The 23892-nt window shown below is 32.6% G+C and overlaps 3 protein-coding genes, 1 long non-coding RNA gene, 1 other non-coding gene and 1 pseudogene across 7 annotated transcripts; 4 read left to right on the top strand and 2 right to left on the bottom strand.

Annotated features, from left to right (window-relative positions):
- The first annotated feature begins 196 nt into the window (after positions 1-196).
- TRNAG-UCC (transfer RNA glycine (anticodon UCC)) lies at positions 197-268 on the top strand. Its single transcript has one exon. It is a non-coding gene; the product is annotated as a tRNA-Gly (tRNA).
- Positions 269-344: 76 nt separating this feature from the next.
- Positions 345-3009, bottom strand: LOC105628744 (uncharacterized). The gene is made up of 5 exons (XM_012210222.4): positions 2518-3009; positions 1812-1889; positions 1238-1337; positions 737-879; positions 345-637 (listed from the first exon to the last, which is right to left on the bottom strand). The coding sequence occupies exons 1-5, from the start codon at positions 2821-2823 to the stop codon at positions 422-424; spliced, it is 843 nt and encodes a 280-aa protein (XP_012065612.1). The 5' UTR covers positions 2824-3009; the 3' UTR covers positions 345-421.
- A 115-nt stretch (positions 3010-3124) lies between these two features.
- Positions 3125-10995, top strand: LOC105628743 (putative disease resistance protein RGA1). Of its 2 annotated transcripts, XM_012210221.4 has the most exons (3): positions 3125-4515; positions 4697-9489; positions 10600-10995. In XM_012210221.4, exon 2 carries the CDS (start codon positions 5700-5702, stop codon positions 8961-8963), a length of 3264 nt encoding a protein of 1087 aa, XP_012065611.3. In that variant the 5' UTR covers positions 3125-4515; positions 4697-5699; the 3' UTR covers positions 8964-9489; positions 10600-10995. The 2 variants fall into 2 exon arrangements, with proteins under 2 accessions (XP_012065611.3, XP_089578767.1); XM_089722641.1 differs by having other exon boundaries at positions 3125-9489; positions 10605-10995.
- On the top strand, positions 9413-10995 carry LOC110008921 (F-box/kelch-repeat protein At3g23880-like; annotated as a pseudogene).
- Positions 10996-12470: 1475 nt separating this feature from the next.
- Positions 12471-18269, bottom strand: LOC105628830 (putative disease resistance protein RGA1). Of its 2 annotated transcripts, XM_089722642.1 has the most exons (4): positions 15210-18269; positions 14472-14518; positions 13962-14251; positions 12471-12728 (listed from the first exon to the last, which is right to left on the bottom strand). In XM_089722642.1, exon 1 carries the CDS (start codon positions 18038-18040, stop codon positions 15281-15283), a length of 2760 nt encoding a protein of 919 aa, XP_089578768.1. In that variant the 5' UTR covers positions 18041-18269; the 3' UTR covers positions 12471-12728; positions 13962-14251; positions 14472-14518; positions 15210-15280. The 2 variants fall into 2 exon arrangements, with proteins under 2 accessions (XP_089578768.1, XP_012065703.1); XM_012210313.4 differs by lacking the exon at positions 14472-14518.
- Positions 18270-19294: 1025 nt separating this feature from the next.
- LOC105628742 (uncharacterized) lies at positions 19295-22311 on the top strand. Its single transcript, XR_002283696.3, has 3 exons — positions 19295-19825; positions 20724-20822; positions 21712-22311. It is a non-coding gene; the product is annotated as an uncharacterized LOC105628742 (long non-coding RNA).
- The last annotated feature ends 1581 nt before the right edge of the window (positions 22312-23892 follow it).

The following is a 23892-nucleotide window of genomic DNA, read 5'->3' as shown; positions in this document are numbered from 1 at the left end:
TTCTGTAACTGCTGGGCTAAATAAACAAAATGGTTTTTCCTAAAATGCTAGATTTGTTAAGTTATAGAACAGCTAGAAAACTGATGAAGAAAGTTCTTATTTTTTATTCTGTTTTATTCATTCCCTTTTTCATACTTGAAGAAGAGATTCGATCAATTTATTAATTTTATTTTTATGAGCCCTACTGTCCATCAAAGCGTTTGTAGTCCAACGGTTAGGATAATTGCCTTCCAAGCAATAGACCCGGGTTCGACTCCGGGCAAACGCAAGTAATGTATATGTTTTTTCAACATTTTCATAATCTATTTTTTTTTTTACAATAAATGAATATATCATCTCAATAATGAAACAAATAATAATGATAATTACATTTTATGGTATTATTACATTACAATCTGTTCTAAATCTAACATCCTCATCCTCACTCTGACTCTGACTTGTGCAGATTGTGAAGGATGTACAAAGAAGCAGATGACAAGAAAATACAAACAGAATAGCTTAATAAATCCGTTCCAGTTGCTATTGTTACCATTTTGCTCCTCTCAAACATCTTCACTAAAAGAATCATAACAATAACATGTCCTACTTTTGTCTTCAACTCATCCAGTGAGCTTATTTTCATCCATTTTGGCCTCTCCTACAAACCCAGAAAATAAAATCTTTCAATATTTTTACCAAACTTGGAAATTTTTGATTAGTTTGAAATGTAAATAATAAAGTTTTCTCTATTTTTCACCTTCAAAGCAAACATTCCAAATAATGAAGAGCCTTTCAGGGCTCGATCAACTTGGGGAGAAACATCAGGAGGCACATTGCTAATAAACAATCCATATAAGCCCATCCCAAAAATTAGCATCACAGTTCCAGCAAGATAAACATCTGCATTAAGCATAGATATGTTAGACTACAAGCTCATTTCTTGAAAATAAATCATGATTATACTGTCATTAACTCGACTGTGTTTGCTGTCAAGTGTCAAGTTATAGATTAATTACTTGCAGGAGTACTGTGTCAAGTTCTGTATATCTATACTTGCATTGGTTGGATCCCACCATATAACTGAGGCTTAATAACCTCAAATTAGCTTCAATACACCATTTCTAGGCAAGAAATTTTGATGACATTTACAAAATAATTGATTTTCAGCTTGGGTCTATGAACTTAACATGAAAAATTCATGTAAATGCCTCTAAATAACATCAAAACTTCTATCAAATTAATTGTTAGAGGAGCTTACCAATAGCTTCAACTAAACGTAGAACCATCTGTCCGGTATGAATTCCCTTAACACAGCTTGACCAATAGACTTTGTATGCATCAAAGATGTAAACACAACCCTGTAAATATCAGAAGAAAGTGGGTATAATTCTGTATTTTTTATTGGTAAAACTGCAATTGATTCCTCTTAAACTTGACCTCTTTGCTCATTCCTGGAACCATTTACTCGCTCAAAAGATGCAAACATTATTAAGTTCTATATCAAGTTTCAGCAAATTCCAATTTTTGCTGACAAAGGCATTTGCATTCAGCTTGAATTGCCTCTAATAGCACTATTTCATTATTATTTTTATTATTGAAGGAGGACTCGAACTTGGGTTTTCAGCACAGTCAGAATGCAATTACTGCTAGTCTCAGCCTACTACGAATGAGCCTAATAGCATTATTCTGATATTGAACGATAGAGCTATTTTCTCCTTTCCGTAAAATATTAAAGCTCTGCGGAACTCTATATAATTATATACATGTAGGCGATATACAAATGGGAATACAAGAGATAAGGCTACTCATAGATGCAGAGTACAAGAAAGTACATTTAAGAAGCACAAGAGGGAACCGGCCAATGAACCTCCTATAGCCAGAAGTGCCAAGAAGCGGAAATCAAAAATTACCTGTCAATAATGAACATGCAAAGAGTACTATTATCAGACTTGATCATGCATAAAAATAGTAAAAAGCACAAGCATTTATGGAGATTTAGAATTAGTGCATCAAATAATATGATGATGGAGAGATTATAGTAGAACTTCAGATCTTGATTGTCTAAAATTAGAAGCACTTGGCCACTCCACGCCGAGTAACCATTCAAATGGATTTTAAATAATAATTAATATATTTTTTAAATTCATTAGTACTCTACTAATCTCTAATCAGGTTGCTAGTCTAAATCCAGTCAAAGTTAAATTAATAACAAAAGAAAAATTTGGGCCCAAAAGCTTGTCCTGTTTCCTGAAGTGTACAGGCAAATACTTTTATCTTACTTATCTTCTGGGCCCAAGTAGTACCAAATTCACAAATTCTTCTCCATCACATATTTGAATCCTACCATCATCTTTTGATATTTTCTATTCCAATAATATAATTGGATCAAAGAACAAATATCAAATGACTTTTTGAGTTTGAGCGAATCAATTCAACTAAATGAAAGAAGAACAATAAAAATGAAGACTTGGAAGTCTAGAACTATAACATTTCATTAAAGATATCAAACATGATTCAAGAAAGTAAATGAACCAATACCCTTTCAATGTTAGATTCAGTGGAGCGAACAAATCGAACAAATGGGTTGTTACCAGTTGGGTTTGCGAGTGCATAATTGAAACTAGAGTCATGGGTTCTTGAGGATTCAACAAAAGTTGTTGATGGAGTCTTGGAAGAATCAAGGGGCCTAGTTGTAACTGGTGCTGCTGCTGATTCAGGAGATGATGGTGATGATGAACTTAAAGTAGCCAAGGGAAAAAGCAACCGCCTTTTGATCTTTATCGGCTGGCGAATTGGGGTTGATATAGAGAGTGGGGAAGTCAAGATTGAAGAAAACAGAGCCATAGTAAAAAACAGAGGGAACAGAGAACTGCAAGAAAGTCTTCTTTCTTAATGGTTTAAAACTCTTTATAGATCTTTAATGGCGGCGGGATGTTGATTTTTTCCATATGCAAATGGGAATGAAGTTAACTGGGATTGAGAGAAGATAGACCGTTCAAAGAAAGATGGGATTTTTTCCCATCTTTTCTTTTACACTGGCCAAAATATTTTATTTGTCAATTTATGTGGTTTGTTTCTTTTGTATGACCAAACAAAAGGGTCACCAATGGAAATAGAGAACCAAAAGAACTTCTGAAAAATGAAAATATCTTACAGATAACACTTTTCTCTGTCTTTCAAAAGTTTTACTTGTTTATTTATTTATTTTACAGTTTTGTTACTTCTTTGTCCATCAACTAAGCTGGGTCCTTCGTTTCTGACTTTATCAATTTCCCACTCAACCATTACCCTTGTCATCTTAATCAGTATTCAGTATTCACCCTACCATCTTTATATATAGCCATCCCCGTTATTAAAATCATCGTGTAGACACTTCAAACCAAGAGGACCAAAACAGCCTCAGGGACCTGAATTCCTTGCAAAAGAGGATCCACCAAAAGTTGTCATTTGATCTGTGCATGGAATTTTGCCTGAAAAATTATTGTTAGACAGATCCAAATATCCCAAAAATGACATTGAAGTCATGCTTTGAGGAATTGGACCTGAAAGATTATTGCCTGAGAGATAAAGAGATGACAACCGATGCAATTCTGATATCCTATGGGGAAAGTGGCCATTGATAATGTTTCTTGACAAATTCAAAACCTCCAAACCAACCAATTTTTTTGTTTCTTCAGGTATCTCGCCATGGAAATTGTTTCCATGTGCTTGTCAAAAGGGCAAGACTCAAGAGTCTTGGTACACTGCTGTTGAAGGCATTTTTTCTTCTTCAAAGTAATGCCAATCAGCAGAACTTCCATAAAGCTAGCAGTAGTGGAACCATTCAAATGTTTTTCTGCTAGGTCTAAAGCTTGTAAGGAACTCAAATTGGGAAGTTTTCCATAAAAGTTATTTGACCTCAAGCTAAGTATTTGAGACGTGGGAAACTTCTCCAGTCCAATGTGGTAAAAATTCCTGTCAACTTGTTCTTTATGAGGTACAAGATTTCCAAACTTGCAAAATTCTGTAATTTACTTGGCCTTAAAGAATGTGCTTATGAGACAACACCTATCAATTCATTCAATAAACACCGCTAGGTGTCGTTTATTTTATTTCTTCATTGGCAACAACTTGTCTTTCAGGACAACTACAAGAACAAGAATTCAGCGCTGAAGTTGAATTTTCCATCTTCTTATTTCTTGTAGAATTGTATGCAGCAAGTTTCGTGAAATTTAATGTTTCTTAATGCTTGACAGCTGATATTTAAGAAGCGCCGCGCGTGCGCACACACATATATATATAATCTGATCGGCTGTTTGATAATTTTTGGTGAGCTAGCTTAATATGTATTCTATTCTTGTTCTTAGTGACACGATAGATCAAGTCTGCACACATCTTGTTCAGTGAATTGTCTCAGCAGCGTTTCAATCTGTTTTAATGAAAAGATTAGACTTTTTCTGAAGGGGAACAGTTGTTTAGTCACAGCTAATATTTCTAAGCATCCCATTGCTGTGCTGACCTCAAAAGATGTCTGTTCATCATAGTACTTTATCCCTTGTAAGAAATCCAAGTGGTTATTTCTTTGAGTTCCATATTCCTTTCGTTTATTTGACCTGCATATTTTAATCTTAAGTTTTACAAGTTGCAACATTATAACGGGCAATAGCTACATGTGTACATATATATATATATATATATATATACTTACCGGTGTATTTCTCAATTGACAAACGTGCAGAGAAGCTTCTTGTTTTCTAGTCCAGCGTACAGAGTCAACCAAAGGGAAAGCATTTGCCTACGTGCTTGTTCATCTGTGCCAGGTAAGTACTAAATGAAGAAGCATATTGTTTACTTCCACCTGAAACATCCAAGTCAAGGTCAAGGCCTTATGGATTAGGGCAGTTTCCCTAAAAGATGCCTCTAAATTCTTATACATACTTACCAGAAAGGTGCACCAATAAAATATTTAATAAACAATAATGATTTTGAATATCCAAAGCCATTTGTTACATTTGTTACTATCATAGCGTAAGAAATACTTTTTTTACTTTGAAAACTAAAGAAAGGTACACATCTATCATGTCACTTGACGAATTCAAGCTTGATAAAAGGTTTTAATAAGGGTGGTGATATTTTCATAACAGCTTTTAATAATATCGTAGATGATGAGATCAAGATCTAGCTTTGATGAGATCAATTATTTGTTTTTGTAAATTATTTGGTGGCCTTATTAGTTCCTTAATTTGTACAATAATTGATTTCATCAATGCAAGACTTTGGCTTTATTTGTGAATGAACAAGGTAAATGCCTAGGATTCCTTGCTGTTAACAAAAGCTGCTTTGACAATATCACCACTCTATTTTTAGGTGCAACTATAATAAAATTAAATTCTAATTTAAACTTTATAATTTTAAAAATGACCATTTTACTCGATGCATGATATGAAACATAAATATTTATATGAATTCATCGCGTTCTTTTGTAATTTATAAATCGGATAAAATTTTATCTGTTGAAACACTAAATTGAACTAAAATGAAAGAAAATGAGAAGTCAAAAATCAAATTTATAACTATCCCAATATTCTTGTAGGTGCACATTTAATATATTTTTGCTAGACAAAATTGGCCTATAAATTAAGGCCAAGGCTAATTCCCATCTTCTTCACAGCAACCACAGCCCTCTCAGTTGCTAAGCCTGAAACCATAAACTCTACTGCTTCTTAATCCACTGCCAAGAAATGGCAGAAGGGGTGCTCTTCAACATTGCAGGAGGGGTCCTTCGGAATTTGGTTACTCCTGTAGTCCAAGAAATTGGACTATACTGGGGTGTCAAAGATGAGCTTGTTAAGCTCAGGAATACTGTCAGTGGAATACAGGCTTTGCTTATTGATGCAGACGAGAAACAGGCGCTGAATGAGCAGGTCAGAGATTGGCTTGGAAAGCTGAAAGATGTTGTTTATGACGCAGATGACTTGTTGGATGACTTCTCCACTGAAGCTCTGCAACAACAAGTGATGGCTGGGAATAAAGTGACGAAGGAGGTAAGCCGTTTCTTTTCATCTTCAAACCAGCTCACTTATGGTCTTAAAATGGGTTATAAAATTAAGGCAATAAGAGAGAGACTAGATGCCATTGCAAAAGATAGTCAAAATCTTCAGTTGGGTGTCCGACTTGAAGACAAGGGCTTTAGGAGTAAGTTAAGGGAAGAGACTGATTCGTTTGCACCTACAATTGTAGTTGGAAGGGAAGATGATAAGGCGGCAATCCTAAAACTTCTGTTGACTTCCAATGATGAAGAGAATGTTTCTGTCATCTCCATAGTTGGAATTGGGGGATTAGGGAAGACCACATTAGCTCAACTCATATTCAATAATGAGTTGGTTCAGACACATTTTGACTTGAGGTTATGGGTATGTGTGTCAAATCCTTTTGATGTAAAAGTGATTGTTAAAAAGATTTTAGAGTCTGGAACAGGTGAAAAACCAGATAATCTTGAGTTGAATACATTGAAAGATAGCCTAGGTAAAATTATTAATGGTAAGAAATATCTACTTGTGTTAGATGATATTTGGAGTGAAGATCATGAAAAATGGGATAGATTAAAGAAGTTTTTAAGCATTGGTGCTAGTGGAAGTAAGATAATAGTAACAACCCGTTCCACAAAAGTTGCAGAGCTAGTAAGTACGTCGCAACCATATGTTTTAAATGGTCTATCTAACCTGGAGTCTTGGTCTTTGTTGGTAAAGATTGTGTTCAAGGGCAAAGAACCAAAGAACCCAAGTGTAGTAGAAATTGGTAAGGAGATTGTTGAGAAATGTGTTGGAGTCCCTCTAGCAATAAAGACAATAGGGAGTGTACTGTGCTTTAAAAATCCAGAAACTGAATGGTTGCCTTTCATGAAAAATGAACTTTCAAAAATAGTTCAAAATGAAACTGATATTTTACCGACACTTAAGTTGAGTTATGATCATCTTCCATCAAATTTGAAGCATTGTTTTGCATATTGTAGATTGTTTCCAAAAGATTATAGGATTTGTGTAGAAACATTAATTCATCTTTGGATTGCACAAGGATTTGTTGAGTCTTCAAATTCAAGTCAAAGTCTTGAAGACATTGGGCTTGAATATTTTATGGATTTGTTATGGAGGTCTTTCTTCCAAGAAATAGAAAGGGATGCATTCGGTAGAATACAGACTTGCAAAATGCATGACTTGATGCACGATCTTGCAACCTTGGTGGCTGGGAATGAGAGTATCATGGTAGATTCAAATGTTAAAAGCATTGATGAGAAAACCCGTAATGTGTCAATTGACCTTGGTTCAAGGTCAATAGGGGAAGTTCCTGCCTGCTTTCTTGGGGCAAAACAATTACGAACATTTTTGTTGCGAAGCCAAGAAAGATTGGAGAAGTCAAACCATAAGGTCATTATTTCAAAGTTTAGACGTTTACGTGTGTGTGATCTACATAATGCAGGAATTGAAGAAGTTCCATATTCCATAAAAAAGTTAAAAAATCTAAGGTATCTTGATGTTTCTGGAAATAAAGGAATTGTAACGCTTCCATATTCTATTACTGAGCTGCGAAATTTGCAAGTGTTGAAGCTCTCCAACTGCATGTATCTGAAGGAACTACCAAAGAATATGTGGAAGCTGGTCAATCTTAGGCATCTCTATTGTAAGGGATGTGTGCATTTGACCCATATGCCAATTGGACTCGGGGAATTGACTTCTCTTCAGACCTTATCAATGTTTGTAGTGGCTAAAGATAGTTTAGCGTCTAATCACAATGGTGGTTTGGATGAATTGAAGAGGCTAAACAACTTAAGGGGTCAGCTGGAAATTTCAAATCTGAGATATGTGGAAAATGGCATCTCAAAATTTGATGCTGCTAATTTGAAAGCAAAGCAGAATCTTAGATCACTGACTCTGGATTGGGGTACAGATAATTCTAATGACAACAATGAAAATGGCAATTATGATGAAATGTCATTGCAAAGCCTTGAGCCACACCTAAATCTTAGAGAGATAAAATTGAGGTGCTATGGAGGTTTGAGGTTCCCCAATTGGCTCTCTTCTCTTACAAATCTTGTGAACATTTCCATAGAGGAGAGCAGAAGATGTCAGTACCTTCCTCCATTTTATAAGTTTCCTTTTCTTAAGAGACTAAGGATCTTTGATCTGGCTAACTTGGAGTACGTAGAAAAAACTGAGGGGGAAAATTTCATAGTAGGAAGCTCAACTTTCTTCCCATCCCTAAAGGAGCTCCACCTTTTGGGGTGTCCTAATTTAAAAGGATGGTGGAAAAATGGAAATCACGATAACGATTTAGCCTATTTTCCCTGCCTATCTTCGTTGTCAATCTATAGTTGCCCCAAGCTGACATGGATGCCACCATTTCCATTTCTTGATGAAGAACTAGATTTGAATATTGTCAGTGCAGAAATTTTAGAGCAAACGCTGAAAATGAAGGTGCCAATGACAAGTTCTTCCACTTCTTCATCACTTGTCCATCCTCTTTCCAAATTAAAAAAATTGATGATTATGGATGTTGAAGATCTTGAATCTTTACCAGAAGAGTGGCTGCAGAATCTCACCTCTCTTGAAGAATTGAGCATCTGCGGTGTCCCAATATTAGCTCATCTGGGTTTGAGTTGCCTAGTCTCGTTAAAAGAATTGATACTTCGGGAATGTCTAAGTTTAACATCCCTTCAAGGGATGCATTTCCTTACCTCATTACAATATTTACAACTCTGGACATGTCCGAGCTTAACAACTATTCCCCAGGAAATGTATCAACTGTCTTCTCTGCAAACACTAATTATTGGAGATTGTCCTCACCTGAGTGCAAAATGTGGAAACCAACATCGCGATGATTGGCCTAAAATTGTTCACATCCCAAATATTCGAATCGATTTTCTAGCTATCCAATTGGAGGGCTGCTATGTGTTGGACGACCTGCTAGCTATTCAGTTGGAGGGCTACACTGTGTTGGATGACAAGTGATCTTCTGTGTCTTTTTGTTGTTTCTTTCACTATTTTCCAATTTGTTAGTTTAAATGACAATTTTATGTCTTGTGTTCTGCTGAGGATAGTGAATAATGGGTTTTCAATTTAGTACACGGTTAATGAAGTAAATTTAATTAGTGAAGTTTTTCTGGTTACATAATTAATGAAGTTGTTTTCTTCAAGAAGCCCTTGAATTCTTGCACTTTTTTGCATATTATAGCATTGGATTCAATATATTTCTCTTTATATATAATTTTAAAGTTGAATTGAAATATTAAAGGAAAGATTCAGATGGAAATGGAATTACAAACATGTATAAGGGCCAACTTGAATTTTCTACTTCCACAATACAATAGCCTCAATAGTTAATACCCTGGCGTAGGGTATTTAGCCTTTCGTATTTTGGATAGTATAGCCCAAAAACACACCCACAAGCAAGAAAAAGAATGTCAGATTATCGTCCCCAAGAGGTGCTTAGAGAAATTCTTTCAATATTGCCAGTGAAAGCACTCCTCTAATGCAGGTGCGTTTCAAAAACTTGGTACTCTATAATCACTAGCTCTTCTTTTATAAACCAACACCTGAAGAAAACCTCCATGAAAAAAAAGTGACTTTTTTCTTTTAAGTATAACTCCAGAGGAGTAGAGAAAGAAAATCAGGATTTTATACTATACCCAGATGACGGTTTCCCTGATTACTATGTAGAAGAACTTGATTGCCCATTTAAAGTCACTAATAATTATGTGAATTAGTTGGCAATTGTAATGGGAAAATTTGTTTATTCGATGATGATTTTGGTAACACTGATAGAGCTGCTTTATGGAATCCTAGTGTTAGAAAGATTGTGAAAATTCCTACTCCTAATTTTACTTTCAACTCACATGGAGCCTTTAGACTCTCACTTGGGTTTGGTTTTGATTCCACAACTAATGACTATAAATTGGTGATAGTAATGTATTTGGATGTAGATAGTCGCTTTGATACCATTCCACCATTGGTTGAATCTTAGAGTTTGAGAAATAGGTGTTGGAAAATGGCTGATAATGATCTGAAACATGTCATTGGGCAAGATTCTTTGTCTGCTTTTCTGAATGGAACTTGCCATTGGGTTGCTAATACTCAAGGGAATAGTTTTAATATATGCAATGTGATTGTGTCATTTGCTTTAGACGATGAGGTGTTTGGTGAAATGCCTGTACCAGATTGTTTCGTTGGGGAATGGGTAATTAGTATGACTGTTGCTGTGTTTGATGGATCACTTGTGTTGGTTCCTTTCATGAATTGCCACAGCGGAGAGAGATGTTGGGTTTGGATGATGAAAGAATAGTGTTGCAGAATCTTGGACTAAACTTTTCAATATTGTAAGTTCAGATATAATACATAGATTTGTTGCATTTAGAAACAATAGTAAGGTTCTTTTAGGGAGAAGGGGTGGCCAATTGTATTTCTATGATCCAAAAACTCGTGAAATCGAGTATACTAAGATTAAGGGCAACCCATTGTCCTTTTATTTGGATACTTATGTGGAGACTCTTGTTTTATTGAGTGAAGCAAATGAATTTGCCGTGCAAGAAGCTTCTGATGACGAAGTAAATGGAGTCTCGTCAATTGAGCATTCTTGTTCTTTCAATAGTGCAGATAAGGAGGAATTGGAAAAGCAGAGCATGAACGAGAATAAGAATTTGGGTAGCCTTTTTACACTGAACGAAGCAAAGTGGAATCTTGGTCGATGATATGTCTGTTTCTAGTTTGCACACTGCCATTAAAGAAGCAAATAGAGCATCGAAGGAAGAAACATTGAAAGATTCAATCTTCACAGAATAAACTGAATGGGGTCTCGGCGAGGCATGTTTCTTCTTTGCAGATTGTACAACTAGTAGCATCTCTTATCTTTAATTCTCAACTTTTTACATTTTTAATTCTCTATTTAAGGCTTTTAGTTGCAGAACAAGATTAGCTGAGAATTAAACTTGTCTTTTGATGCTGTAATGATCTTTCAGCACAGTAAAAATCTGTGGTTCTAGCATTAGATTTTATAATCATTGAATGATATTGCTTGGCTTGATAGGAAAGGTGCAAACCTCAGACTTCAACTCTGTCCCAAACTACCACTCAAAAAATTCAAAAGGGTGAAAACTGAAAATTGAGCAAGACTGTTTTATTTCATACCAATGAATATTGACATTGAATGTAAATATGTAATGGTTATTATATTCTTGTCAGCAATTTGGTGAAATAAGCTGCCAAAAGATTAGTTCACTATCTTTGCAACGAGAATGACTTAAACTACAAAAATATTCTCAACAATACGACTTAATTATAAAATCACTTTAAAATGACCTTTGTACTTTGGACACTTCCATTTCGAAACTTATATATATTAATACCCTAATTTTGAACTGGAACCATAAATTGGACTGAAATGATTTTATGATGTGCCCATTACTTGACCTTGGGTTAATTAATCCAAAGAGGCGAAAGTCATCGTTTTGATACAAATTCCCGTAAACCTAAGAAATTAACTTTAACTCATTGGAGGATTATTCTAAAATCCCAAATTGTGTCTGCTTTCAAAATAAAAAAACCATTGCAAACATTTATCTAATCAAAATGGAATCTTTTAAACTTTCTTTCAATGAGATAATGAGAAGAGAATAGACTTGTGCTCAACTGAATTGATGCAGCATCGATAAAGTTATGCAAATCTAGTTCCTGATGCTCAAAATATGAAACTTTCAACCTCTTTCTAGATGAGAAAGAGTTGTTAAATTCTTGAACAAGTGATGAGGAAAAAACTATGGTAAGATGACAAACTCTTCCTGCAAAGCAAAATAACCCATATAAGCTCCCTGCATTAGAAATGGAAACTTATGCTTAGATGAGAACAGCAGATAGAAATAAAAACAGATAAATTACCAGCAAGCTGCTTATACAAAATTAAAATGGTAAGCTTTGCAATTAACCAAAAGTTAAGAATGGGTCCTACCATTATGTCATTTTAGTCCAATTTGTCATTTTAGTCTAAATTTCAAAATGAGGGTGCTCAGGCTACAAAGATCATTTTGGGTTGTTTTTGCAACAAATCATCAGATAATTAAAAGCATTTTTGTGGTTTAAACTAATGAGAATTAATTGATTCTTGACAAGATTTTGCTACATTTTGTGCATTTTGATTCTCATGAGATGAATTAAAGATAAAACAATCTTTAATCCTCCAGATTTCTTATGTTATATAAAAGTCCAAGGGTTAGGAAAAGGTTGTTCATGAGGTGAGAGAGAGAGAGAGTGTGTGTGTGTGTTATAGAATTAAGTATTACTATTATTTTCAAAAACTTAATATTATAATCAAAAGGTCAAAGAATTGAAGCGTGTCTATACTTGGTCAAAAATTTGTATGGAAGTTTTTTAATGGAAATTTAAAAATGGATTTGAAAAGGAAAATATTATAAATGACAAAAAAAATAAAATAAAATAAAAGAACAAAGAAAAGAACAGGGGATAGAATTTAAGGTAAAAGCCCATTCGACACATTGGGTTATAAATACCAAGAAAACATAGTATTTGATTATATAAACAGAGTATACACGATAAAAACCAAAAAAAAAAAAAAAAAAAAAAAGAAGTCTGACTTCTCCCCGCCTGAATTGCAAAAAATGAAATCCTTCCGCCTGAAGAGCACTCTGGGATGCGAGTAGATTTAATCATCCTCACCGCTGTTTTTATCCTTCCATCTTCCATAATCCAAGCCTTTCAACCAGCAGTCTGACAAGTACAATTACAATATGCAATTACAAATACTTCATTAACTTTTCACAAATAAATTCGTGCTGTAAATAAAATTTGTCAATATAATAGCAAATTTCAAGGTTATATATCAAAACATATGAAAAAAAAACAAAGATAAATGGCACTAGATGCATCTGGTCATAAAATTTGGAACAAAACTTGTGACATTAAGTACAAAGGTTTTATGATATGCAATTACAGCAGTTTGCAGTTTTCTCAATCTAGAAGTTTTTTGATTGGTAAGATGTCTACTATTTAGTAGTTTCCTATTTTACTGTGGTAGGAGATCTACTTCTAGGAAAATTACTTTAACGAGAACTTATATTCCTCTATAAATTGCAGGTCATAAGTAAAACAAGTAGAATTATTTTCAACTAAGACTCCATTTGTTTTCAGAAAATAACTTACATTTTTCGTTGTTTGGTTGCAATATTAAAAATTAGTTAAAAATATTAAAATTTTTAACTTATAAGACCATAAAAATAATAGTAATAATAATAATAATAATAATTTCGTATTTTAAAAATTTTATTATTAAATATGAGATTAATGCAAAAAAATAGTAAATTATGAAAGTCGTCAGCGACCGGTGGTGGTTGACAACGGTGGTAGAGGCCTGTGGTGGTCGCTGGTAGTGAAGGTGAGTGGTGGTAGTTAACTACTGATTATTAAAAAATTAAAAAATATATATATAAATTATAAGGTTATAATAAGTTTGTTAAAGTCCAGAAAATATTTTACGCTCTTGAGAATGAGAAGTTATTTTCTTTAAAAATGACTTAATTTTCTTTTGACTAGAAAAATATTTTCCATTGACTTAATTTCCTAAACGCCTCAAACAATGAAAAATTGTGGAAACTATTTTTATGCTAGTTATTCTACGGAAACAAATAGAGGCTAAGTTGATAAATTGAAAGACTCTCTCTGACGAGTCTAAGGTCAAATCTCCCTTTTAATAATCTCACAATTTTCAGCAACAACAGGTTGAGGAAAGAATCGTGGTAAAACAAAAGCTTTAGTTTTTGAATCAGACTTTATTGTTAACATGCCGGTGACAAGATCCTAGTTGAGTGAATATAACATAGAAGGAACACAAAACGGATTCTATGCAATTAATGCATCATACTGTATAAGAATGTTCACAAAAAAAAAAAAAAAAAAATGCAAAACGGTGTTGGTTTGTGAGTTGAAAGAGTGTTAAGAACTTACCTTGCTGACTCCTCTTAATTGTAGGACAAAAGGGAAAATAACCAAGCTGGTTATATGTCCTCTCTACTCTAGTAAAACCATCCACAAAATAGTCAACAGTCTCAGCTATTGTCGGATGCTGCAGGTTGAATTTCCTCCATGGCTGAACAAGCATTATACACTAACAAGAAAACAAAGCAATGTTGCATGCTGCAGTAGATCAAGCTCCTCGTAACCAACAGCTTCTTGAGGAATGTGAGAAGATAATGTAATCTGGAACCATTTGGCAGAAACTCTAGATTCTCATTTTTCTGAAATATCAAAACAAAATGAAGTTAATTATATCATCTTTGTAATTTTCAATTCATTTCATTCACAAAAATGTTCAGACTCAGAATGAGTATTCAGCCCAAAAGAAAACAAAAAAGAATTATCAAAGCAAATTTAATAATGATACAGGGCATAATTTATTCAAATCTTTTGCCTTTTTGGAAAGCAACTGAGTAAGAAACTTAGTTCATCAAATCTAACCTTGTTTACGTAAACCCATGGTTAAGCTTAATAAACCTTTTGAATACCTGAAAACAATAAGTAGCAATAGGTAACCGACTGATCCACAAATGATTGAGATGGAAAGAAGCATAACCTGAAGAACTACTAGTAGTCTATCTGCATATTTGTTTAAAGATTGAACTAATAGATGAAACCCAAATCCAAACATTTCTTTTTAAGTTGATAACGGGAAAAGCATTTATCCAGAAAATGGAAGAGAAAATATGGCCAACTAATGTGTTCTACCACACAATCTATTGGAGCTAATGGGTATTTAGAAAGCATATGCGAATGAACAAACATAACGCTTGAGATCTCGTTTACTGTTACTAAACTGCCTTAGTTAATCAACAATATACTAAACTGCCTTAGTTGATAAAGCTTTTCATAAATTCGAAAAACTGAGCAGCAACAGTTGCTCAAAGAGAATTAATGACAAATTAGGGGGAAAAAATGAAATAGAAGTTAACTCTTTAAAATGAGCTTAACTTATGTTGACCTCATCATGACAACCAGACAAATTCTCGCATTCAACCTCTTTGACCAACTCTTATGGGTGTTTAGAGGGTATTGCAAGATGTTGGTAGCCATGCAATATGACTATGCTTAGACTTGCGACCTCATAGTATAAACACATTGAAAAAATAATTTCCACAGAGAAGGAAAAAAAAATGAAAAGGAAAGAGAGAGGAGTTCCAAGAGGCGATAATTGCACACCTGTTAAAAAAGGGATATCTCTAAATTCGAATGACAGTTTGAAGCAGCCATTTTGTTGAACCATATTGTTGTCAAACCACAATATTTGGGATGTGAGCAATATTGGGCCAACCCTCACCCTTGTTTCTGCATATATCTGACAGTTGGGGACAATCAGAGATATCTAAATGTTGTAATGCAGTGAGGTTGGCAATCCAATCTGGCAAAGATATCAGCTTAGGACACCCTCCTATTGTTAGACGTTGCAGGGTGATAACATATTGAAGGCCTTCTGGGAGAGATGCCAATTCTGGAAGTTCTTTAAGTTCAACAGAACGAAGGTTTTTAAGTCCTTGCCATTGCACATTATCATTCTCATTTTTGGACATCATGGTTATTCTCGGGCAATTTTTGAAAGTAATGCTCTCCAAATTTGTGATAGAAGCAAGCCAACTTGGAGATCTCACTCCACCGTATGCATACAAGACTAGCTCTTTCAAGTTCTGATGTGGTCTGAGCCCCTCTAATACCATTTCTTCATTATCAATATCATCACCGCTAAGATCATAACCATGTTGGCCAAATGGGATCCACTGTAAAATTAAGACCTGAAGGTGTTGCTTTTCTCTCAAATTGGCAATACGACATTCAGCACTCTTCACATATTTCAAATTTACTATTTCTAGAATGCCTCCCAAATTGTTCAAGCCTTGTAATTCAGAAAGTCTGCTGCTCCGCATGGAGGCAGAATTATCTTTAACCGCCACGAATCTTGACAGTTTCTCAAGCAAGGTCAACTGGGCAATTCCGCCGGGAATATGAGTCAAGCCATGGCATCCATAAAGGCCAAGATGCCTGAGATTGACCAATTTTTTGATGTCTTGGGGCAATTTTTCAAGCTTCGTACAATAATCTAATTTCAGTACATATAAGTTCTGTAACCTAATTATTGAATTTGGCAATTCCCTAAGCCCATAACAAAACACCAAGTTCAGCACTTGTAAGTTATGTAACCTACCAATTGAAATAGGGAGCCTATCCAAGACTCTATTATGAGAAAGGTCAAGATATCTTAAATGCTTCAGCCTACAAATGGAATGTGGGACCATTTCAATTCCTTGGTCATGCAGATATAACGCTCGTAAATTTTTAAATTTGGAGAAGATTCCATGAAGTTGTTCTTCTACAAATTCTGAACTCCGCTTGCTAAGAAAAAGGAGTGTTCGTACCATGCTTCCTCCGAACCTAGCAAGTGAATCCCATACAATGTCATCATCAAAAACAACTGATACATGTCGAGCTCTTTCACTTAAAAATCCACTATGTGACACTGATAAAGTAATGCTCTCTTTCCCAGCAACTAGTGTTGCTAAATCATGCATTAAATCATGCATTCTGCAAGTTTTTACAGTACCCCATCTCTCCTTTTCAACTTCTTGAAAGAAAAACCTATTAAGGAGATCCATAAAATATTCAAAGCCAATATTTTCAAGACTTTGATTTAGATCTGATGCTTCAACATATTCTTGTGCCATCCAAAGATGTATCAACATTTCCACATCAATTTTATAGTCCGCTGGAAATATACTACAATAGGCAAAACAGTATTTCAAATAAAATGGGAGATTATCGTAACTCATCCTCAGAGCTGGTAAGATATCACTGTCACCCATTCTTGACAGTTCATTTTCTTTGAAAGATTGCCACTCAGCTTCTGTATTTTTAGAAAGTAATAAATCCCCCATTGTTCTTATGGCGAGAGGAATTCCTTCACATTTTCTTACAATCTCCTTTCCAATTGCCTCCAAGTTCAAGCTTAGCTCTAGCCCTTGCTCCAATGCCATTTGTTTGAGAAACAACCACGACTCATTTTCAGATAATGGCCGTAATTCATGAACTAAAATTGAGTGTGCTATCTCTGCAACCTTCTTAAGTCGTGTTGTTATCATTATCTTACTTCCTTTTGCACCACCTAATAACAAACCTTTTAAGTAGAGCCATTTCTCAGTATCTTCATTCCATACATCATCCAGAACAATTAAATACTTCTTCCTACTAATTTTCTCGCGGAGGAGTGCTGTCAAGATATCCATCTGGAAGTTCTTATGTCTCTCATTAGTCATTTTTTCTAGAATACTTTCAACTATGAGTTTTACATCAAAATTATCAGAAACAGAAATCCATAGTTTTAGCTCAAAATGTGTGTTAACTTTCTCATCATTGTATGCATATTGAGCTAACGTTGTCTTTCCCAATCCAGCAACTCCAGTAATTGAAATGATTGTCAAATCTTCTTCATAATCAGAACGCAGCAAAAATTCAATAATTTTAATCATATCAGTATCTCTGCCAATAATTCTTTCAGGCAAAGAGGAGAGACTTTGCTTCCCTTGCCTAGACACGATTCCTGTCTCAGAAAGCCGTGTTTCTAAATGAAACCTTTCACTACTTTCGGCAATATCACACAGCCTACGTTTAATACGTTTAACCTTACGAATCATTTTGAGACCATAAAAAAGACGATTTGAATGTGAAAAGAAAAGGAGTAACTCCTTCCCAATTCTATTGCCAGTCAATGATTGCCTCCTTAAAGCCTCGGTGTAGAAATCATCCAACATGTCATCTACGCTGAAAACTGCTGATTTGAGCATTTCAAGCCAAGCTTTAATTTGCGTATCACGTGAGGACCTCTCCTCCGCATCAAGAACAACAGCTTTGATTCTATGCAATATAGCCTTCAGCATCTCCATCTCATCTTTGAAACCCCGCAATTGGGATAGTTCCTGTATGGCTTCAGAATCCAACTTCGTAATAATTTCATCTGCAATGCCAAATACTACTCCTTCTGCCATTTTCTTGTGACTTGTGAGTGAAACCTGGAAAAGACAGGAAAGTTTGAAACTTGCAAGGTTTTAGGTGAAGTATAGTTTGGCTTCAAGGATCGCCACAGTAGGAAACCACCAAGAAGAATGGTTTATATTTTAATTTATTTATAAATTAATCCCATTTTTTAACATGTTATTTAATATTTTTAGATATTATTTTTTTAGAAGATTTTTTAGATATGTCATTAATATATGTAAAAACTATATTTCAAATGTACAGTTGATATTTATTTTATTATTTTATATTAGCTTTAGGCAATTTTTACTATGATTAAGAGCATTATTTAGGGCATTATTATAGAAATTAATTGGTATATAAATGCAATTATGTAATTTTTGGGGGTTGCAGAGAGGACAAGACAAGCATCTAAACACCAAAAACATAATTTATATGTAATTATTAATTTGCAATAGTGTAACAAAAAAGAAATACCTAATAGAGTACAAAAAGTGAATATAACTTCTTCCTTTCTTTTTTTCTTTTTTTTTTTTCCATTAAAAAGTTAAAAGGATAAGATTTGGTTTTGGCTGAATTTATTATTTAATACTTGAATTTTGATAAAAAAAATATAAAATTTTAAATTTTTTAAAATCTATCTTGTAACACTATAAATTTCATTTTTTTAATAAAATGTCATAAATTTTTAGTGAATTTATATATAGAGTCATTTGGTATTTTTTAATTTATAAACCAGGCAAGATTTTCAAAGAAAATAATTAATTTTGCGTTTACACCTATTGTAACATTTTGATTTCTCAGTACCCGAGAAAATTACAAGAAATAATTAATTAAATCGTTTGATTATGGTTTTGTCAATAACTATTAATATTTATTTAAATTATTAATAATTATTGTCAAAGTGAGAAATAGAATAAAATAATTTAATTTAAATTTTCTCTATTTATAGAGTATTTAAATAGTTTTAAATAGTATTTATTAATAGTCATAATCATTCACTTATTAAAGTATAATGGAAAATAATTGATAGTAAATACTGATCAAAGTAATTATGATCGATAATTACTGGAATTATTTTGACAACTATTAGTATTCATGTATTAAAAAAAAGGGTAAATTTATATAATTATTAAAATTTATTTTATGTTTAAAATAAATATATGAAAAGGTAATTAAAAGAAAATAAAGAAAAGAAAAAGAGAAAAGAAGAAAAGACATAAAGAAAAAGAGAAAAGAAGAAAAAGACAAAAAGGACAAGAGAAAAGAAGAAAAGACATAAAGGACAAGAGAAAAGAAGAAAAGACATAAAGGAAACGATAAAAAAAAGAAGGGGCCCAGCGTCTCTCTCGCCATTTGTTCCTTCTCTTTTTTCCTTCGTTCTCCGACCAACGGCCACCATTCCCGGTCTTTAAGGACACTAAAAACATCTATTCAACGCGAGGAAGAAGATTATGGCTTTGATTTGAACTGAAGCTGGGTCGATTTTGAGGGAAAAGAGCTTGAAGCTTCTGTCACTGTAGCAAATCCTTTCTCCGGTGATTTATCACCATTTCCGGCCTCTGAGATACCCATCTCGTTAATCGGACATGAGATCGGAGATCTCCTAATGAAACGGAGCAAAAAGATGTAAAAAAACGTGCATTTCTGGGTTGTTTGAAATATCCGGCCACCGAGCAAGGCGGCGCCGGCGACAACCCGGCGACTTGCCGACGAGTCTCCGGCGAGACCCTCGGGGGGGCAGAAATACCGGCTTCTCGCACTGAACCCGATTCCGAAACCCAAAATTGCAAAGGGTATATATTTACGATTCAGTTGTTTAAATTCAGTTCGCTAAATTTCAGTGTAATTGGAAGTTGGAAATTATTGTTATTGAAGTAGATTAGTTTGATTAAAATAATTAAGTTAGTTGTGTGAAATTGATAGAACAATTAATTTCAGTGAAATTAGCAAATTATGAATCATAAATTATAGATGACAAGAACTTGTTAATTATGCAAATTTAAAATTAAGACAGTGAAGTTACTAATGAGTTAATCAAATATAGAATAAATATTGATATTGTAATTGTGAAACATTGAAAACGAATAAATTAGTTAAGTAAATGTAAAATTTGATTTGTATTTGATCAAATTTAATAAAGTATTTGAAAATGGAATTTTAAGTGATATTTTGAGAATAAAAAAACGAAGTAAAGAAATTTAGGGATTTTTATTGCAAAACCTTATTAAATTTATTTGGTAAAATAAATAAGTAAATATATACATTTGATTTTAGTAAACGGGATGACTACTTGTTTTAAATGGAATCTAAATGGTTAATTACTAAATTGGTTTGAAAAGTAAAATATGATTGCTAAATGAAAGTCAAGTTTGGCTAAGTGGTTTAATAAATGGATTTAAGCAAATCTAATGATTTATTTTAAATATTAAAGTAAATAAATAAATTTAAACATGTGCTTAAAGAAATATTGATTTCAAAGTGATAAATAAATTTATGAAAGATTTAGTTAATCGCTTTGTTTAAATTATATAATAAAAGGGGTACTTAATATAAATAGAATATAATGTGAACTAAGAATGAGAATATAAAGAATTTAAATATCAATAAAAAGTCGAAAACAAAGAACTGAAAATGTAATGTGTATTTGTTAGTTAGTGTGAAGTTAATATGAATTTTAATTTCACGCTACAGTATCTAAGAGGAAGAGATTGGAAGATAAGTCAATAAGCAGAGGAGTAAGGCTCAAAAGGCCTTCCAACTTAGGTTAGTGCAATATTACTTCTTACTCAGGTTAGTGCAATATTACTTCTTACTTTGTTCAAAGTTAAAATGTTTTTGATTTTACCTTAAATTTCATATAGTGTTTTATGATAAAAAAAGGAAATACTGAAATAAAAGTTTCATGGATTTTGAAAGAAAAGAAGTATGACTTGATATCTTATAATTTTCAATGATCCTTAAAGTTAAATTGAAAATCTATTTATTTGAAACAAAGGAGAATGTTGGTCAATTGTTATCTGTAGTATAAGGGGTGCGTGAATGAATGTTTTTAGCAGTATTTGTGGAAATGCATTGTTGCCCAATGTGTTTTCAATTATATTTAATATATGAAATGATTTATAGTCTCATAGATGGTTATTGTCCGACCAATATCACTTCATTTGTTGAAGTTGATATTGTGATCGATATGGAAATGAATGATAAACAAATGATAATGTTCCCTCAGGTTGAAATTGTCCCTCTTCTGTTGAGATAAAAATCACATATTGAGGTTGAGATAGTTTTGTCTTGATGGACTCATATGACACCGATGGCCCTTGGGATCGAGTCTATTTAGATTGCTGAGACTAAATTGGATATTGTAAAGTTTCTTGAATGGATGTTTCCTGGAAACTGAATTGGTGCTTTTCAATTATTATTTTTATATAAGGCAGCTACTTAATATTTAGTAAAGAATTTCTATTGTTATTGTTAATGTGCCTTCTTCTAAAACTCTTCATTGGGTTTTAAGAGAACTTGATTTTAAAGTAAGAGTATATGAAAAAGTATTTTCATTTTTTCATACCAAACTTATTTATAATTATTATTAATATTGGAAAAATGTGAATTTACATATAATTTTATATATATGAATCATTAAGCAATTTGCTTAGCGATAGTATTTTCTGTACTGTCACAGGGAGAGGAAAGAAGAAAAAAGGAAAGTAAATCTTGCTCATATGGAAGTCCTTTTTGTGTATCGTAGATAAATGGGCTACTATTGTAGCTATTGTGTATATTATTCTTTTGAAATTTTGTATGATGTATAGAACAATCATATATATATATATATATATATATATATAGACACACACGAGCGGACATATGTAATTAAGGTTTATATAAACTCCCAAAGCTAGTATATAGTACAATATATATATATATATATATATATATTATAACAAGTAAAAGAACTAGAAGAAGTTTTACATTTATTATAATAACTAAATTACTTTTCTACAAGATAAAATGAATGAATGAAAAGTTTTAAGTTCCTTTTAGTATATTTAGTAAGTATTTATAAAAATTAAATGCTTATTAAGTATATTACGGGTGACATGTCACGTCTTATTATGGGATAAGGCGCGACAAAGTTAGTCATGTTGATGCCTGAACATGTTAAAATTAGAATGATCACATACTCTAAAAGGTTCATAGTCTTACAACTAGCAGTAGGGGTGGCCAAAATTCGATTTTTGGAACCAGAACAGCGGTTTTGAACCCGTGGAACCAAAATCAAAACCGGTTCGGTTCCGGTTCCACCAGTTTTGGAACCGTGAATCGGCGATTCCAGTTCCAGTCGGAATCGACGGTTCTAGTTCCGTCTGAAACCGACCGGAATCGATCAGAACCGTCAGAAAACTGACTAGAACCGTCGATTTTGGAACCGTTGAGGAACTGGAACCGTGCGGTTCCAAATAGTAATCGAAACCATTACTTTTCGGTTCAGTTCCGAAACCGAAACCGGCGGTTCCGGAACCATGGCCACCCCTAACTAGCAGCATTAACCTCATGCCTACCAACCTTTTTCTGATTAAATAAATTTGGCACACAAAAATATCAAAATTCTACTGAGTTTTAACACTTTAATATCAAAAGACTTCATGTTTCCTGTTCAAATTTCAAGCTTATCTATCCCTCAGACGTCTAATATCTAAATTCTATGCTAAACCAAATAACTAATATAGCAAATAGAGATTCCAAAACTAAACTGATGTATTAAGCGTTTAATTTTTCAGCTTTTCCCCAACTTGAATATAAATAAATATATTCTTTTTTTTTCTTTATATTTATATGATATGATTAGATTTTTTTTTAAAAAAAAATTTCAAATAGAATATATAAAATATTTTATTTAGGAGAGAAATAAAAAAGAAGAAAAAATATATTATTTTTATTAATGTTTTTGTTCTTTATGTTTGTAAGATTTGATTGGATATATTTTTTAAAAGTAAATTTTCAAATAGAATTTACATAACTAAATATAGTATGGTAAATAGTTGAAAATTTTAATTTAAAAAAATAATATTTTATTAATATATTTATATATCTATATATATTGAAATGTTTTTTTTTTTTTTTTTGTGTTAGGTGAATTACCAATTTGATTATTGTGTAGGTCGCAGTATTATTTCGGCCATCAGGCCTCTTAATGAATTCAAAATAAAAATTTTGAATAAATACATGTAAATATAATTAAGCATTTCAAAATTTGAAGTTTTATATTTAGTAAATTTATTTTTAATGAATATATATACGATAATGAGACATTTGAAAATTTTTTATATTTTATGTATTAAATATTTAATTCTTTTAGGATATAGATAAAAAAGAAAGAAAATATATTTTTTATTAATATTCTTTTTTCTTTATGTTTGTATAATATGATTGGAAATACTTTTTAAAAGATAAATTTTTAAATAAAATATACATAATATTTTATTTAGGAGAGAGATAAAAAAAGAAAAAAAAATTTTTATTAATATTTTTGTTCTTTATGTTTGACATATTTGATTGGACATAAATTTTAAAAAGTAAATTTTCAAATAGAATTTACATGATTAAACATGGGACGGTAAACAATTGAAATTTTAATTTAAAATATAATATTTTATTGATATATTTATATATTTATATACATTGAAACGTTATTTTAGGTGAGTTTTGAAAATGTTTTATTCTTAATAATAATTTTTTATTTTTTTTTTAGTTATTGAATAATTTGTAACTATTATCATTTTAATTTAGTAAGAAATTTATATATTTCTTGCAATAAATAGATGACTTATTGATAGTTAAACATTTTTAATTTTCTCGATAT

This window comes from Jatropha curcas, chromosome 6 (assembly GCF_041381405.1).
Source record: "Jatropha curcas cultivar XTBG-Jc1 chromosome 6, XTBG_Jcur_1.0, whole genome shotgun sequence".
NCBI classification, from domain to species: domain Eukaryota; kingdom Viridiplantae; phylum Streptophyta; class Magnoliopsida; order Malpighiales; family Euphorbiaceae; genus Jatropha; species Jatropha curcas.
The sequence above is the reverse complement of the archived record's forward strand: the minus strand, read 5'-3'. Positions and strand labels throughout refer to the sequence as shown.